At 38.8% G+C, this 19,797-nt stretch overlaps 1 protein-coding gene across 1 annotated transcript; it reads left to right on the top strand.

Annotated features, from left to right (window-relative positions):
• Positions 1-15,311: 15,311 nt before the first annotated feature.
• On the top strand, positions 15,312-18,835 carry NPVF (neuropeptide VF precursor). The gene is made up of 3 exons (XM_055314789.1): positions 15,312-15,479; positions 16,769-17,172; positions 18,560-18,835. Exons 1-3 carry the CDS (start codon positions 15,342-15,344, stop codon positions 18,609-18,611), a joined length of 594 nt encoding a protein of 197 aa, XP_055170764.1. The 5' UTR covers positions 15,312-15,341; the 3' UTR covers positions 18,612-18,835.
• The last annotated feature ends 962 nt before the right edge of the window (positions 18,836-19,797 follow it).

Genomic DNA, 19,797 nt, shown 5'->3' with positions numbered 1-19,797 from the left:
TAACTAGCTTTTTGGCAAACTCTTAGAATGCCTCAATTCCATTAAGTGAGTGCTATCAGTTGGAAAAATGAGGCTAATTTTGCTGCAGGTTTAAAGAAAGTGGAAATAACCTCTAAATAGTGGTTTATCTGCACTTTGCAGTAAAGGTTCTTAGTTCATTCTTAATTGAAAAGGCAAGTTACTGTTGAATTCTGAAAATCCTGAAAGAGATTTTAAAAGTAATTTAATGTAGCATTTTATGGTTGCTTTTGTAGTTTAGAATTTGCGATGGATATCGAGGGATGTATATGCCTTCTGATCCCTTAGATTTAATCAGACTTCTCGCTTGCTTGCATAATGGTTTATGGTACCTTTGATGATTTGCAACCAACCTAGCTCTTTTAATAATTTACTGTAAAGGCATTTAATTTTTAATGGACAAGAATGGGTTAGAGGTAGCTTTTGCATTGGTAAGTGCTCTCCTGAAGACTGGGAAAAAGGAACAGTGTATTTAAATTCCAAACATTATTGAAAAACATGCGTCTTTTATTACCAAAATCAAATGCATAATTGAAGAATATACCTAACCCAAAATTATTGTTCATGCTTTATTTAACCAGAAGATAGCATTGCTTTCATGATGCTATCATGAGGACATTTTTTCAAATGGCCCCCCTTTTTTTAATCTTCCATGCTGCTTTCAATATTCTGTCCCACTAGATAAAGCCTATCTCCCACAGGGTGAGCATATACATCATTTTATTACAACTTGCTCATCAAGAAAAGCCCAACAAAAGAATGGTTTATAAGTCTGGTACAGAAAAGAAATACCATCTTATACTCATTTTCCTTAAAAGTTTTTCTAAGATCTCCATATAATGTGCATACCTAGGAATGATTTCACAACTAGTCCTAAAAATATCAGAGTTTCCATGTGGAAAGAAAAATGGGAAGATGCCAGGATAAATATTTTTTAAGACTTGATGGAGGACAAAACATATCTTGCCTTCAGAGGCACATAAAGCAAAAAAATGTTGCAATTGCCGAATAACCCCTTTTTCAGATATGCCATATGTAAAAATCAGAATGACTTCACAGAACTACTTTCTAGGGAATCAACTAACAGCCCACAGCCCTGGAAACTTATTCTCTACTCTCCTAACATTCCACAGCTGACTGTCCCCAACCCTACCCTGAAATGGCCCACAGGGAGAACTCTGATGGTCAAGAGTCCAAGTCTAAGCTCTATTTCTAAAGCACCTTTGGAACTCAGATATCAGAGCAGGTTCATGAAAATGTGAAACTCATTCTCTTTGTTTTGGCCTTCAAACCGTCTTGAGACCAACGCCTGCTACACAGATTGGCTCCTAAGAACCTTTGGTTCTTAGCCAGAAAGTTTGTGCTCTGTCAAAAATTACCCCATCTAAAAATGAAAGTTTGAGGATCCAGCCACCATTCCCATGCTTGGTTTCCTGGAATAAACCTGCAGGTGTGAGACTTACCTGGTTAACAAGGACTCTATCTACTGCCCACTATCTTTTGGCTTCCTGGCAGAGGTTATATGTAAAACAGCCCAATATCAACTTTCTCTATTAGCCAGATTCTCATCTCCACCCCAGCTAAAGAACAGAAACTTGGAGATTTAATCAACTATCCCCCAGATTTAAAGAAGTATGAATTGATCCGGAGTAGACAAGTTCTGGGGCACCTGACTTGGGTGACCCTTATCAACCACATACACACGTATTTCTTTCCTCTCTGGCTCTTTCAAATTCTTTATCTCATATCATCAACATTGACTTAGAGGTAAAGAGTCATTAATGGTCATCAGGCAATCCACAAACCTTTCCTGTAGAAGAAACTGAGAGCTAGGTAATTGCCCAAAGTTACACAAAAGCCAGAAACTAGAGTTTTCTAAATTGAGTGTTCTCTAAATAGAGTGATTTCTGAAATCTGCTTTCCAAATCAAGTGCTTTCCCCATTACATCATAGTCTCACTCTTCCCTTCACACCTCTGTTTTCCTCTCCACCCTCCCCTACCCTCCCCTGCAACTACTCTCATCACCTTTGCTTTAGCTTTAGGCTTTTCCATGGTGCCAGGGGAACCCATGGGTGTCACTTATCTGAAGTGGTAGGCTTCATTGCTTAAAAAAAAAAAAATTAAGGGATGGGTGGGGAGAGACAGATAGTAGATGTTCCTGACCCCAGTCTAACAACTTTTTTCCTCTTCCAATCAGGTGTGCTGCCTCTTTTTTTACATTCTGACAACATCACAGAATGAACTGACTTACCCCTAGCTTATCTGTCAGCCTCATCTCTACAACAGAAATATAATTAAGTTTCTTGGGCATGTTAATTCCTTGTAATGTCCTCACCAGGTTCAGGCTTTCTCACCCATCTTCAAAAGAGAACAAGGAAATGTAGAAAAGAATGTTATAAATGTAGCCTCTAACTTCTATCCCAGCTGGGTTATCCTGGGTTATCTAACCTCTATCCTTGGCCTCACCCCAAAATTTATGCCAACTATACATGAAGTGATACCCTAAAGTGTTAACATTGGTCATTCCATGGTCATAGGACGGGAATAGGGTAGAACCAGAGAGAGAGATTATTATCTTCATCCTATTAACATCTTTTAAAAGATGAGGAAAAAGGAAAGAAGGAAAAATGGGAGAAAAACATGCCTAAATCACAATAAAATTTGTAAGCCTGAAACCTAGAATATATCAGAAAAAAATGTTTTAAATATATATTACAAATAAAAAGGCTACAAGGTATAATCAAACCTATAATTCTTTAAATCCATAAAGCTAGGTTTTTAATGAAAGGTGAAAAGGTCTATAAATTCCATTTTTCCCTTAGCAGTTAAAAATAAGAAAATTCTGAGTTATGGAGTGATTGTGAATAGAAAAGAAAAATGTCTCTGTTATGACTGGGTGCTACAATTTTTCATATATACCACTGATATCTATACAAGGGGGAAAACAGACTGAGTAACAGTCCATCTTGTATTTTTGGCAGACTAAATGATTAACCATTTCACATCTGAGTCAGTCTCAATCCAATCAACTGTATGGAAATGAGTCACTATAATAGAAAAAGTACTTAACTCAAAAGGGTTCATTCATTAATCACGTATCAACACACCAGAAAGATAATTTTTCTGCTAAGTTCCCAGGCTGTACTTGCTCATTCATTCCTTCACCAGATATTTGTTGAACTCTTACAATGAGGCAGGCACTCTGTAGGGCACTGAGGATAAAACTCTTTAAAATAAAGAGTATTGTTGATTGGAAGGGAAAAATTAAAAAATAAATAAATTAGCTCATGATCTAAACATTAACATAGATTTTCCACACAAAAAAAAGTGCTGTAGGGATGGGGGCAAAAGGGAACAATTACATATCTATTCTAGGGCAAGTGGAAAACTCTTCACAGAAGAAGTGATACCTGAGCCAGGACTTAGGGAGAAGTTGGAGTTCATTGGAAAATTTCCAATGAAAATCAAAACCTGAAAATGGAAGAGGCCAAGTTTACAAAGACTTCCATTAGGCCAGTATTTCCCAATGTGTTTATAGATATTATTTGGGAGAGAAAAAAAGGGGCGGGGGATTCCATGGTCAAAGGAAAGTTTAGGAAATGCTGGATTCTACAGCCTGAAAGTTTTCTGTACTGCAGGACTTCTCAGAACCTTTACATCCTCAAAATTTATACCAACAAAATACATGAAAAAGATACATCCAAGTGTGAACATTGGTTACTCCATGGTTATAGAACTGGGGTGGAGTGGAATCAGTGAGTACTATAGGAATCTAGAAAAGAGGGATAGAATATTCAGTAATTCCCAGGCTTAAAGAAGTCCCCTTTTCTTTATAGAACTTCAGGGTTTACTTGTCTGTGTATACACTTTACATCTGTATTCATCATCTGTACTTGTGGATTTATTTTCATGTGTGTTTTAGACTAAGATAAAAGAAGGTAATTGTATGCTCCACCAGTGAAAGTTCGAATCCCTACTGGAAAAAGCAGCAGACAAGTCTTAACATTTTATTATTATTCCCATCAACCCTACAACCATTCTCATTCCTGAAGCCTGTTATCATCTTACAGAATCTAGAGCCTCTACCACCATTTTGTTTGGTGTCAGTGTTCAAAGAAGATCAGAAAATCCAGAGTAAGATGACTGAGTAATACATATGCATTTGATTGGTAATTATATCTGAGGACTAAACCAAATAGCAACCCAGCTATCACTTTTCTTCTTCGTATAATGACCAACAAAGAGATTAATAATCAGATCGTCCCTTCACACTCATTGCACATGTGTGTTAAACTATGCTTTTTATATTTGTGAAAAGGAGTATAATTAGGTATATTTTAAGAAGTACTAAATATTAATAAAAGGGGGAAATGCAGATGGTCTAGATAACACAGTAAAAGATGAATGACTCACAGTGTCACTATTTCTGTGAACAGAACCTCAGAAACTGCAGATAAAGACTCCAGGCCTGTGACACGATTCTATTTAAAGCATGTACTACCTGTATAATAGGCTGGAGAAGAACTGATCCAACTGATGGAGGGGGCTTTAGATCTATGACTTGCATTATCATGATGAATTCTATATTAATATTAAAGTTCTATCCATCACATTGGAAATTTCCCTAGAGAGTTTTTTAACATTTCCCTGGTGGCTGCCTCAATATGTAAATCACTGCCATCCTGGGAGACCAATGCAGAATCTCTGCTTATAACTTTTTCTATATTACAGGGTTTTTTCCCCCATTTTATTTCTGTGCAAAGTGAGTTCTTTTGGATTTTACAAAGAAGAAAGTTGCTCTCTCTTAAGATTACCTGAGTCTGTATCACTCTCGCAAGCCCTCTAGTTTAGCTTTTCTGCATTGTTTCCTACTTCCCTTTTGTTTGCTGATAGTAAAATTAGCAGCAGCAAGAGGTTTGCTCTGTAGGCTTAGGAAACTTGGCTCGAGCTGCTAGTACAAGCAATAAATGCTGGCCAGCTTATATTTTGTAGCCTGTAAAATGTTGGATACCGTAGCTCAGATTCTTTGGTCGGTGGCCACAGTCTGCAAATGTCACATTTCATCAAAATCACTTCGGCAACTGTTGTTCACAGGCCTGACCAAAAGGAGAGAGGGTGATGCAATCGGACCATGTGGGAGAGGAGTTGGAGTCTTGTGGAGTCTCTTGAGGGTGTATCAAGAACTGTGCTGTCCCAAGTTCTCAGGTGTGACAAAGATCTAGGGGTCTCCTTGACCGTAATTACAATAAGCTCCAAATTCAACTACTTTTGAGATTTGGGATTGAGGTAAAGGAAAAGAACAACAGGCCCAGAATCACCCACCAGGCCTGATTCTCTCTTCCGTGCCAGAAAGAAAATCTTGGAGATAGAAGATCATCTTCCACCAGCCTTCCAATTATGCTCTTTTCCCTCCCAGCCTGCATCACTCTTCCTCTTCCTCCCACCCCACCATTAACTCTAGAGGATAGTGAGAATAAAAGCAGAGCAGCAGCAGTGATCAGTAACTGACATTCAGGAGGATCATTCGGGGCTGATGACTCACCAGCCCTGCTGAAGCATTTGCTCAACTTTCCCCCCAGATGGGCCATTCAGAAACCGTGGGCAGCTGAACACAGAGCGGGTGAACACTGACTAGCTGCTCTTCACCCGACAGCTTGCATTTATTCCGGAATGGGTCCAACCTACATCATCCTCCTTGACGCCAGCATTTCTCACAATTTACCCCTCAGAAGGCTTCCAGGAGGGGGGCGAAGGAGAATGACTGGCACAACCCAGAGCATCCTGAATGTCCTTTACTAGTGTGTAGTTAAGGAGAGGGGTGTGGGACTAAATTGTCCAGCCTCCTAGATGGAGAGCGCCTACTGCAGGGAGAAATTACCTGGCAGATTTTTCATTCAAAAAACTTTATAAATTTTTTAATCTTACTCTTTCAAAATGAGCCATAAATGGGTCAAATGATACAGAATAGCAAAACGGATTTGGTATGAATTCTTTATAATTATGGAAATGGCAGCTTCCTTATTGGTTACATGAGTCACATAACATGTAATTCCCTGTCTTGGGTTATTAATAATGGATACACAGTTATCAAATTGTTTTAATGAACACTTCTAAAATACTTTCTGTCACTAAAACCAAATATTTTATTGCAGACAGATCTATTTGTAGGACTGAACTAGGATGTCCCATTTTTACTACTTCTAATTTAGTGTAAGTATTGTCAAAAAATTGACAGAGAACAAGGAAGCTAATTATCAAAAGAATATGTGCTTATATTTGGAATTATGCGCAAGAGCCTTATTTTTACTATCTCCAAAATAAACTTACCAATCTTATTATTCAAGGAAAGACCATTATTTAAGGAGAGGGAATTTTGGACTGTTTCCAAAGACGACCCAAGTGTCAGACGGAGAATGGCAAGTCTGCCAACTTAATAGAAAAATAAACTTGCTTGCTCAAAAAGCAATGAACCATTCTACCCTGGGTCACAGAACTCACTCAACCTTAGTAAACACAGTGGGAAGAAATAAAGCAAGCCAGTATCACCACAGCAAAATAAAGGGTGTGAAACATTTAGGAAAGAGGCCTAAGTTAAAAAGAGTTTAGGACCATTTAGGGACCAAACCACCTGGTCTTGAAATTCTCAGGACAGTGCTTCATATCTGGTGCTGAGCATAATGGTGGAAACAGGAGCGCCTCCAAATGCCAAAGAGAAACACCTGAGCCAGGGCTGCTCTCACCTGCCAGGGGAGAAAGGGAATCTTACAGGCTCTCAAAGTTGGCACTGCTTTTGATGGATATATGGAGAAATAGCTGGGAATTGTGCCCTCAGCTGCCCCTGGGGAAGGAAAGATCTCAAATTTGTTTTGTTTTGTTTTGTTTTTACCATCAAAGCCCCACATGAGCCACAAAAATATCTCACAAGAACACCTGCTTGCAAAAACAAAGACCCAGATGGCACAGATGAAAGCACTGTCTACTAGTATCACTGGGCTAGGACAGAGACCTCCTCAGCATCTTTAAAGAAAAACAGAGAAATGCCCACCAACAGAATGGTCAAGTGGCTCTTTAATTGCAACTCAGAACTTAAGTTTTTCACCAGCTTGGAAAGCAGATTTCCTCTGCTTTGGAATTGGATTCAGGAAGGGAAGAGTCCAGATTCTCCCTCACACTCTATCTATCCAGCTGTATTACACATTTTTATATGGTCTTCTCAGTAGAAACACCTACCCTCGACTCATTCACAGGTTTGCAATAGGATCTTCAACGTTAGTTCAATGTGACCCACCCCTGGCCATAAATGATTGGTTCAAGATGGGGCACTTTATCTAGACTGGACCAATCAGAATCCTCCCCCAGTTATTTTGAATCTGGAACTGAGACAAAGCAGTTGGTAAAGGAGAGACTAGTTTTGCAGCTGTGCCAATATGAAAAGCCTCAACTACAAAACATTTACAAGACTAGGAAACTGCTCAAGAGGCAGGGAGGTCCAAAGTAAGCCCACAGCGATTTTTCTCCCATTTCATCTCTCATCATGGCCAGGATTCTGGAACTCCTCCTCCCTGGTTATTTTTATCCAAGTTAGATTAAGTTAAGATACTCATTAAGGGAAGTTTTGAAATGGTAAGTTTAAACAAGCAAATCAGCCAAAGAATATGGAAGCATAAGAAGGGCAGTTCCACTGCTCTTTGAACTAGATGTTGGGGAATGGGGCATGGACAGAGGGAGTATTCATTGAAAGATCCACATCAGGCTCCTAGCTGGATGCTTCTAGACGATGGATCATCGGCTGCTCCCTATATAGATGAATCAGAGAGGGCTCCAACAGGGCCCATCAGCCAAAGCCCACCATCGCCTGGGTCATTCAAGCCTATGTTTACAATATGCTATTGTCCCTAGAGATGGTATGCCTGCTTGTACATCTAAATATGTTCTAAAACTTTTACCAGCTTTGTCTGTTTTCTTTATTACTGTTTCTCAAAGGGTAAATATCTGATTTCTTAAATTCATCTGGTACAAAACTTAGTATAAAATTAAATCCATTATAGGCATTCAATAAGATTACATTAACATTTATTTAGCTCATTTAACCTCCAGTAAGTTCCGAATTTTCTGTTGAGATCTCATCTTTTAGAATCAGGAGATTGACAGAAAATCTTCTCCTTTAATTAAATTTATACCCCCAAGTCACTACAGACTTAAAAGTATGCTTTTGAGGGCTCCTTTGGAACAAGAAGGGGGCATTTCTGTTGCTTGCTTGGGATTGGTTGCATTTTATTTGTCATAGAAGTTGGTTGAGTTTAACCAGCAGAACTGCCATGTCATAATTCCTGGCTATGTCATGGACACATCCTTCTGAAGGTCCAATAAAAACCAGTGTTGAAGGAAAATGTAAACCCCTCCTCGGTAGTGAAATCCAGCCACTGAGATCTAAGGGATACAGGCACCGATTGGCATACAGTATCCACATGAGCTCAGACCTAGAACAGAGAAGCAGGCAGTATGGCCAAAGCCAAAGGACTGGTAAAAAAGAAGGCAAAATCTAAGTGTCAGTGTGTTAACACAGGAGCGGACAGAGCTAGGGCAGCTTCTGCTAAGAACAGCAACTGCATGGCTGCTATGGGTCTTCAAGAACTCCTACCAGGAGTACTCAGGACCCCTAATCACAGTACATCTCTAGTAGCCCCCTGTATCATCTCTTTTCATCAGAGATGAAAGAGCATCTAGAAAAGTCCACATTAGTGATGACACTCATTGTTATTAGTTGCTCATCTGCCCTTATTCCTGTTTGAGATGGGAAAACAGTTGTACTTAAAAACATCCTTCAAAACCCACATCAGTGTAGGCTTAAGCAACAAATTTCGTCCTCAGTGAAGATGTGTTCAGGCTAGTGGAAAAATCAGGCTACTGGATTCAACTAGGTCCTTCCTAAACTATTAAAAGTCTGAAATTTGGGCAGCCCGGGTAGCTCAGTGGTTTAGCGCCACCTTCAGCCCAGGGTGTGATCCTGGAGACCCGGGATCCCTGCATGGAGCCTGCTTCTCCCTCTGCCTGTGTCTGTGCCTCTGTGTGTGTGTGTGTGTGTGTGTGTGTGTCTCATAAATAAATAAATAAAATCTTTAAAAAAAAAGTCTGAAATTTTCTTTTTTTAAGGAAATTATTATTTAAAAAGGCATACACTTGGTAAAAAAAAAAAACTTAAATTATTCTGCTCAGGTTAGAATAACAAGATGGCTACTTGCTTATTTTAAAAATATAAAGGCAAAACTGGCCAAAAAAAGAGGGGAAAAAAAAATCCCAGGAAAGGTCTTGGTTTCCATTACCTATATTTGTATAAAAGCTATGTGTTGTTTTAACTAAACATCTGGTCTTTGTCCCTCATGTAGAGAATTCTGAGTTTTCTTGACACTTTGGCAAGAGGTACCATAACCCCCTGCCAGGCCAGTAAAAATCACACATTTTTCCTGCAAAGAAAAAAATGTCAATAAAAATGAAACATTAAAAAGCATAAAAGCCTGAATTGGAAAGCTGTGCTGTAGAGAGGCTGCTTCCTAATCAGCCTTGCACAATTGCTTTAAAAATTCTTTAAAACATTACCACTCTATATCGTTGGAAAGATTTAATACTGAAAAGTTTGTTCAGTATATTGTTCTAAAATATGTCCTTTAGACATAGGGACTTTGCAGTTTAATCAAACTTCTAGAATAAATCTTATGAATTAATTTTTATAATTATTTAATGTGTATTCCTGTACAAACTGATTCTTTAAGTGACTCCAACTTGAATTGAAATTCAACTGCTTTTACTATGTGGAGGAATCATCTTTGTCTCGCGTTCACATCAGCACCTCCAAGGCCCTGGCATTGTACTCTGTCATAACAAAAAAGCAGAGAAGTAAATACAATCCTACTATTAAAATATGACAAGCTCATTATAACAAGCCACCCATAAATCTTGAAACAAAGGCACCATCACGCATTTTTAAAATAGTAATGTTATACAATTTGCATGGGATATTTTATTTGGAACCAAGGCAGGTATTTCTTTGTCTCCGTGCACAATACACTGAAATGTATTATAAAGCAATGTCACCACCCACCTCTAAAGGGGGCCTGAAATTAGTTAGCAAATGGTTACAAAATACTTTGCAAACAGGCAATGCAAAGTAAGACTACAATGCTCATGAAGTCTTCTGCAGAGTGCAACAACTGGACTATGCTTAGATGGAGAAGAAAGAAACCATCAAGATGCAAATGCCCTGGAAGTCAACTGCTGGGCTGAGGATGAGGAACAGGGTTCTCTAACAAAATTCTTCTGGATATTTAACATTTACCACCTCTTCGGTAGAGCTCTCCGTGGCCTTATGGGGTATAGTTCCATGTGTGGAGGAAGCTAGCTCTACTGCACAAAAACTTAAATAAAAATTTGCAGCTCATGCCACAAAAACAACCACTTACTTTAAATATTGTCCTAGAGGTGCAGATAAACTAGAACCTTACAAGGTCCTAAACTCAACTCAAGTCAGCTCAGTTCCTGATTGGTAGAAAGGATCTGTCCCCTCCTCTTACTGTCTGTCAGAGGCTGGGGAGCATCTAATGGGCAAGGAAAAATAATAAGTAATCAGAGAAGCCTTTTTTCTACCCCCAGCCAGGGGATCAGGGGAGCCTATGAAGTCTGCCTACTGGAAGATCCTGAAGCATCATCAGGAAGCCCTCTTTTGGGCTGTGTCATCCCTTTACACACCCTTTCTGGTGTTTGGATCCATTTGCACAGCAAGATCCACCAGAAAATATTGAACTTAATCAAGCAACATGTTGCACTGTGACAGAATAAACCCATGCTCACATTCAACCTACTTACACCTGACGTTCGTGTATGAGTCTCAGTCTGGGAAAGCCTTAGATGTGAATCCTCACCAGGAAAATGTTAAGATGTTAAGATTTCTGGATAACCCAACAAACTTAAGCTCTAATAATATATAAGTCACAGGAAGAGGAAACTCTGGTCAACAGCCAAAACTGGAGAAAACAATTAACAACAACCTTCAATTTTAATCCTTATTCCTGAGACACCTGGGTAGCTCAGTGGTTAAGTGTCTGCCTTCAGCTCAGGTTGTGGTCTCCTAGTACTGGTGTCGAATCCCACATCGGGCTCCCCTGGAGGAGCCTGCTTCTCCCTCTGCCTATGTCTTTTGTGTGTTTTTCATGAATAAATAAAATCTTTAAAAGAAAAAAAACCTTATTCCTAATACCAGTAAAAAATGTGTTCATTCATGTAGAAATAAAATGTCCTGAGCATCTGTGAGATAGACAATGGAAATGCCACTGTGTTCTACACAAGCAAGGCTCTGCCCTGACATAGTTTCCCTGAGCAGTACAGGGGGAGGGGAGGCAAGGTATGGTGTAGGACACGTCCAAGCGAAAAAGCCACCACCAGTAAATACATCAAGAGGCTGCAGCTGGAGGTCAAGTGAGCTGGAGGTCAAGGGAGACTTCGTGTAACACGTGATGCCTCATCTGAGACCCAAACAATCAAGAGGTATAAGAAGGAGAGAAGGGAGTGGACGAATATTACATGCATCAGAAAATCATGAGCAAAGGCAAAAGAAATCACATCCATTTGGAAGAACAGAAAGAAGTTTGTCAGAAAACACAGAGGTGGTAGGGAGTGGTGGGAGAGACAGTGCGGGAGACGTAAGGAGACTACACAAAATGAAAAGTGGGCCTAGGTGAATCCAAGAAAAATGGGAAATCACTGAAAGGTTTTAAAAAAAAAATCACAGATATGTTCTACTTTGTAAAAATGCTTCTGATTACTCCATGGAGGAAGAATTGGAGAGGGCCAAGGAAAAGGTCTAGGCAAGAGAAAATAGTGAACCAAGTACTGGAGATGGGGATGGAGAGACGTAAACAGATTAATTAGAAGTTAGAGGAGGCGCACCTGGGTGGCTCAGTGGTTGAGCATCTGCCCTTGGCTCAGGTCGTAATCCCGGGATCCTGGGATCCAGTCCCGTATCGGGCTCCCCACAGGGAGCCTGCTTCTCCCTCTGCCTGTGTCTCTGCCTCTATCTGTGTCTCTCATGAATAAAGAAATAAAATTGTAAAAAAAGAAAAAAAAAAGTTAGAGGAGACCAGGCTTGACCGGGCAGACTGGCAGAGTGAAAGCACATTCATAATGCTTGGGTTCAAATAATCCTGGCTCTGCCATTTGTAGTTGCTTCATCCTTCTGCACCTTAGTCTTCCTTTCTTGAAAGTGGGAATAATAACAATAATAGTAGTAGCTACTTATGGGACTATTATGAAGGCTAAACAAGTTAATTCACAAGGTACGTAGGATAGTTCTTGGCATGTGGCAAGTGCCCAAAAATAAAATACTGTCTGTTATTATTGAATGTGATAGCTCAAAAACTAGAAACTAGCTGTTTATTAACTCTAGAATGGGATGAGGGAGAAAAGGGGAGAAAATAGTTGTGAATCTCTCAAAGAATTTGGGCCTGGTCAAATGTAGTGACTGTGCCAGTTAATCTATTTATTGCCTCTCAGCTCCAAATCCACTCTTCATTTCATGCTCTGAGATAATAGAGATGGACCCCACAAGCATTTTATCCTTTACAGCAGGCATAATTTTAAGCTTTGTCAGTAAACAGCACTAGAGGGGTTTACTACAGGAGGAAGGGACATCTGGCTCGAATGGGTTTCCATTTGCTTCTTTTTGCTCCTACACATGGCTGTCAGTGGTGCATGTGGGGGGCATCTGTAGTACTCAGCCCCATGGGGTTTCAGTGGCAGATTCCCACTGAGTCTCAGAAATATCCCAGAAAAAGCCTTCCCAGCCTTGACCCATTGGTACCCCAGAAGCATATCTCCCACCTGTGACTACAGACAGGCTCTGGCCTGGAGCAACCTGGCATGCTTCTCTGCCATCTATACTTTCTCCAATATGGTTTGAATTCCTATCAGCTTATCCTTTCCTTGGATACTCTCCCTTGGCCCTCCACGTATTCTTTCTCATTTCATAGTTAACCCAGATTATCATTAAATTCTTTATGTTGTTTAAATTACTATGTTATTTTCTATCTCCTGATTAGACCCTGACAGAAACAGTATTGTTCATTGAAATGGGAAACATAGGGAGAGAGACAGGTGTGAAAAAGATAAATTCCAATTTGGACACAGAGGACTAGAGATGTCTGTGAGGCATCCCTATGGCACTATCTGGTAGGAAGCCAAGGATCTGGGGGCGGGGGGGCGAGGGTCTAAAGCTCAGCAGAAGTGTCCAAGCTGGACAGAGAGGCTTAGATGTGAGTAACCCTCAGGTCTCTAAAGTCTCAGTTAATGAAGCATGTATGTAAATGCCACACATACAGAAGATAGGTGTTTTTTTAAAATTTTTTGTATGCCCCTATGCCTCATCAAGAATCCCTAAATATGCTATGTATGTAGGAGCACAATTCATCAAAAGATTTATAGTGATTTCACACCGTGTGTGTCAGGTCATGTTGTTTTGTATCAGTGTTTTCAAAGCTCACTGAAAATACAGTTGAAAAGTGCCAAGCTCTATGTTAATAAGATAACTCTAATGATGCTCCAAACTTGGAAGTTTGAACCTGGTGGAGGCAGGGGAGTAATTAGTCATATCGGCTACACTAGATGCTGACTGCAATCAGAAAAACTCATAGATGTGCCAAAATCCCAAGTAGTGGTACTGAAAATCGGTGTCCTGCTAACGTCTGGAACAACCAGATAACAAACACACTTTGAGAGAGACCCAGGCTGATCCCTTCCACTTTTTCCAGGGTGTGAATTCAGCCAACATAACTTGCTCCTTGCTTCACCCATTTCTCAAAAGTTTGGATCTACTGACCACAAAAAAAGGAAGTTCCATCAGCAGTTTGCAAAGGAACAATTTGAAAGAGAAATGCATTAAATCCTCAGGGAAATTAAACCCAAATAATCCAATAACAGTGTTACAAAATTAACCCTAGACTATGAATTGAATTAATTGCCTCCTACTGTGGGGATTCTTGGCTAGCACAGACCAAAACAAATGAGGCCAATGATGTCAACTGCCTTCAGAGAGGACTGTGGGCAAGTGCGACCTCAGGGCACCCAGAGTTTACCGTTTGTTGTATTTCTCATTTATTCTGGAGATCTATAATACAGAGAAAGTCTTCACATCTGCCCATCACAAACCTCAAATTATGGTTAGTTGCGGAATTGGCTCGAGGTGGCTCTAGAAGTAGCTAGAAATCAATCACTCTAAGGTCTTTTCTCCTGAGAGGGATGAATGGGCAGATGGGAACAAGTAATGATTTCTCTAGAATCCAGGCAGTCTAATGATAAGGCAGGTTTTTAACAACACCAGTCAAAAGAGACTCGCTTTGGCATTTCAGTAAATAAGCATTTATTTCTATAAATTCTTTTTTTTTTATGCCATGATGTCAGTATGCCTGTGGCAGTGCGAGATTACCTAAATAATATGAGCCAGGGGAGCAACAAAATTAGCATGTATGTGACTTACCAAACCTCTGCTAGGGTTCTTAAGGGCTCTGCAGAGGAAGGTAGGATACAGCATCATCACGGAAATACAATCCCAGTGTTTTATACAGTTTTGCCAAATAAGGCCCACAGGGCAGATACAAAAGGCCTGTAACTGCCTCCAGCTTCTCCTGAGACAGCCAGTTTGTCAAAACGCCTAGCACATGGTCTTATGCCCACCTTTCACGTCGCAGCTGACATTTACTCCTGAAGCTTTAATAACCAAACAGCATTTTAGAAAAAGTTAATTAATGTCATTTTTTTGGGTATTATGTGACTTAGAACTCTTTTTACATTCTGAATTTTGTTTGACATTTTGAAAATACTACGCCTAACTCTTTTGTGTGGGTAAAAAAAAAATTTTTTTTTTAACATAGCTAGCATGTACTGAATACTATTTTTTTCCTTCTCAAGAATTGACGCAAACACCAAAATATTTTTCATTTGAGCTCAAAGAAAAGAAGCATCCTGTTTGTTTGGAATCTTAATTACCATGGCCCCAAACTTATCTAATTAGACGCTCCTTCATAATGAGGAAAATTATTTTCAAAGTTAATGAATTTGCAAACAGAACATTGCTGTCTTTCCAGAAAGAATTACCCACATTCCTTAAATACATAGTTTAGTAAGCACTCTAATTAATACTAGTACTTAAAACATGTGGAATTGGTTTCACTGATAAATCAAACTTTCCTTTGTTTTTAGACAGTATAAAAAGACCACGATTCCCCTTCTTGCAGACACCAGGCTGCACATACAAACTTAATCCTAGATTCTGAACAAAATGAAAATTATTTCATCAAAACGCTTTATTTTATTGATTTTAGCCACTTCAAGCTTGTTAACATCAAACATCTTTTGTACAGATGAATTAATGATGTCTAATCTTCACAGCAAAGAAAATTATGACAAATATTCTGAGGTAAGTTTTTTAACTCTAACATGACTAGTATTAACTATATATTTGTCCCAAATCTAATGCTTTTGTATTTTGTAAAGAGTCGGGAATAAGTTAGTTTGTGCTTCATTGTTTGTCAAACTGTTGCCTTCCCATGACAGTACATTGATGTAACTTGTATTTTTTAACACAACAGCAAACAGTCTGAGCTCTCTAATGACAATTTATGTATAGGATATGATACTTAGCAAGAGTAAGGTGCATTAATAATTTTCACTTGGCTTAGAAGTACACAGTTGTAATAAATATTTGCAGAAATAAGATCTGGATACATTTCAGCTGAACATTTGAATTGTCTTCAGCTACAAACAAAAAAAATAAGGATTATATTTTCTGCTTAGTAAAGTACTGATGAGCCATAGATTTACCATAAATTTATGGTAATCTATAAGTAAAGTATTTATCGCTAGAGGGTAGAATTACAAGTTATCTTTATTTTCTTCTTTATGCTTTTACATATTTTATATATTTTCCAAGTTCGCTGAAATGAGTACATATGACTTTTTACAATAAAAAAAAGTCATTCAAAAATCTTCATAAGGACGAATTTTCACGGTAAAGCAAAATCTAATTAAGTATTTGCTATATTTCAAATGGTTCCTTTACAGTTCGTATTTTAGTGGCACAGTAACCCACAAACCAACCAGTGCTTTACTAAAAATGTAATCTGTATATTAATAAAAATACCATCAGTTTCCTACAGCAGAGCTCTGAATATGAGCAGATTAGAAAGAAATTCAGTGGAGCTGTCTCTAACTCTACCCCAAAACCCGGCTAGTATCTCTGTTTCCATGTATCGGCCACTTTGGCGTTTAAAAAGAGGAGACACAAGAGACATGAAGAAACAGCGGGAGGTTTCTCTAAAATCAAAATATAAAAATATATGAAATATTTCATAAACCACATAGATTGCGGTTTAAAAAAACTGAATGAGAATAACTGCAGTAAAACAAATTTTTGCCTCATTTCAATACTTTATTACGCTCCTGCTGCTCAAACACACTACTGTATTCACTGTATTTATTTTATTAATATTTTATGGTTGTCTTACAGTAGTCCAGGGACATTGAAACTGGACTGCTTTAAGAAGCCTAATACGAACTATTTATCTTTAAAAATTCTGCATACGAATACACAAACTTTGTTTATAGTTTTAACAATTCTGCTAACTAAAGTCTGGATTTAAGTTAATTTGAGGTTTAAATCTATTACTTATAACAATGATTTCTTTTAATATTCATTTCTAATCATAGCATGAAGGAGACCCTAAAGGGGAAAAGGAAAGAAGTCTCAATTTTGAAGAACTAAATGATTGGGGTCCAAGAACTGTCATTAAGATGAGTGCACCCACAGTCAACAAAATGCCACACTCGGCAGCCAACTTGCCATTGAGATTTGGGAGGACCATGGAAGAAGAAAGAAGCACTGGGGCAATGGCCAACCTGCCTCTGAGATTTGGAAGAAATATAAAGGAAAGCATCTTAAGACATATTCCTAATCTGCCCCAAAGGTTTGGGAGAACAACAGCCAAAAGTGTCGCCAAGATGCTGAGTGATTTGCTCCAACAATCCATGCATTCACCATCTGCCAATGAGTTACTTTACTCCATGAACTGCCAGCCTCAAGAAATCCAGAATCCTGATCAAAAACACCCATGGTAAATACCCGAAAACCAGTTAAAATGCATGGGCCATTATATATAGCTGGTCCAGAAATGCTAAAAAGGATTACCACTTTTCAGAAGAAGTTTCTAAGAAAGTTAAGTTTCTTAGAAGGAAAAAAGCAAAGGGACAAGGAAATAAATATCTGAGCTGAGAAGCACAGAAGGCCGGATATAAACATGATCATAGGTATAAAGTAATGAGATGGCTTTCCCTAAGCCCCACGTGGGCATCAATCTCATTATTCAATAGCCACATACCGAGTAGGAAGATTCGATGACAGGATTGGGAATTTAAGCCTATGAGATATTGTCCAACATTTGACCTCTTTAACGTAAAAGGTCTCGCATGAGGGAGCTATCTATAAGTACAAAGGAAGCCATCCCAATATGTCAGGTCTCAAATACAGAAGGCTTTCTCCCTCAACTTTAAATCAATTTTTTTTCTTTTTTCTGGATCTCATTTTATAAATGAGTTCTATTATAATCATTGCTAGTATTAATATTAGCTACTATGTACAAATCAGAAAGCAAGAGGTTCATTAATAGGCAACCTACCTATTATTTTCTAGTAGAGAATATATATATATATAAAAACAACAAATTTCTATGAAGTAGAACATGACACTTTAATTAAGGCCTATGCAAAGTAAGGCAGCAAGCTGTGACACCTTGTAAGTGAGACCTTTTCAGAACATTCCTGGTTTATTTTTTACCGTGGCTCTTATCCCTATCTGATGTATGCTTAAGGTCCATTCCCCTACTAGAATTCCCATGCCTTTTGTCCACTGTATATCCCCAGTGCCCATGGGAGAAGAAGAGAAGAGTATTTCTACATGTGGGAATCTGGGAAAGTTTCATGAGTTAGACTTTGAAAGGTAGCTGTGTTTTGAACATTCAGGGACTGGTTGGAGGAGAGAAGATACTTTCGGGCAAAGAGAGGAATATGAACAAGACAAGACAAGCACAGCCAGGGTTCAGTTCGGCAAGAGCATCAGGGGTGTGAAGAGGAAAGGAAAGAAGTGGGCTAAGAGCAGGAGTGCACACAGGGTCAAGTAAAGGACTTTGGGCATTATTCATCAAGGAAAGGAGAACCACTGACATTCTGCTGAGGTCCTAAGATATTAAACAGAGGTAGAAATTGGCAGCTAACCAGATGTTGGCAGTGGGACAGTCATGAGGGAAAGATGAGTCAAAGGTAACCTGGTAAGTCGGAGTACATACTCATTACAAATTCATGTTCTCATCAACATCTCACTCGTTTCAAGTGCAACACGATTCAACTCAAGTATTACTCAGCAATGAGGATCATGGCTTGTATTTTTATATGTAATCTTGCTATTGTTATGATGGATGAGAACATCTTGCACTGCTTGTGTTTTAGGAGACTGGGACTCAAGGAAATAGATGATGCAGAACTGAAACAAGAAAAATAAGAAGTCTGGAGCTTGTCCCTACAGATGATATAAAGCTGTGGCCTGTAGTCTGCAAACAACTCTATAGTGAAGACACCAATGAATGAAGAGTCACTCTATTTTAATGGGTTATTACTGACAGTTTTTCCTTGTCACTAGAGCTAGTATCTTAAAGTTCTTTTAAAAAACAATTTAAAGATATTGTAATGTAAAGATGAAATAATTTTCATTTAAATAAAAAGAACATTGCAAATACTTAAGAAGCCTTTGGTAATGGAGGGGTATGGGGGGGAGGCTGAAGCCATACACCATCTTACGTAAAAATCATGGACATAGCCCCATTTGAAGTAAGAAATTAAACAGAAGAGTAGCCTGACAAAATATTATTCTGAAATTTAAATAATTTAAGAGAGTAACATGGATGACAAATGAACAAAAATAACAAATCATTTACAAACATGTTTTTATACACTCATTTTTTTCCATTACATCAATGGTTAATGATTGTATGATAGGTTGAAATTTTTCTAAAAAGAAAGATTTTTAAAAAGGCAAGTGTTAGATGTCTCTTCTCTATATCTGGAAATTTGCCTTCTGGTGTGTCTCTTTTCTCCTCATTTAATAGTTTGAGTTTTTGATTGGCAGAAAAAATCTGGTCATTCTTAAACAATTTATAAGCACAGTACGCCACAACACAAATGCACAGTTATTTAACTTTAGTCCTTAATCAGATATAGCTGGTTTATTGAATAGTCTGAAGTCCATAGGGTGCAAATAAGAAATGGTGTTATTTTTCTTCTATCCTGCTCCCAGCTGTGCAGTGCTGCATCTCCTTTCCCTGCTGAGTAGTGATCCCTTAATGAGATACCCTGGACAGATTCTATAACCTCCTTGGCCACTTCCTGATATTAGAAAACTCATTCAAGTCCACAAGAAACACTCTTAAATAAGACAACAAACTGATGGTGACCAGAAGGGAGGTTGGTAGGGGGATGGGGTAAACAGGTGATGGGGATGAAGGAGGGCACGTATGGTGACGAGCACCAGGTGTTGTGTGGAAGTGTTGAATCACTATATTGTACACCTGAAACTAATATTACACTATATGTTAACTAACTGGAATTTAAAAAAAAATCTCAGTCAAGTCCAGTTAATGATGCCAACCTCATGCGCAAAGCAAAGCTTCCCCTCCCCCATTGCTGGCTGG

Source organism: Nyctereutes procyonoides, unplaced genomic scaffold (assembly GCF_905146905.1).
Source record: "Nyctereutes procyonoides isolate TBG_1078 unplaced genomic scaffold, NYPRO_anot_genome, whole genome shotgun sequence".
Classification (NCBI taxonomy): Eukaryota; Metazoa; Chordata; class Mammalia; order Carnivora; family Canidae; genus Nyctereutes; species Nyctereutes procyonoides.
This window is presented reverse-complemented; position numbering and strand designations above follow the sequence as displayed.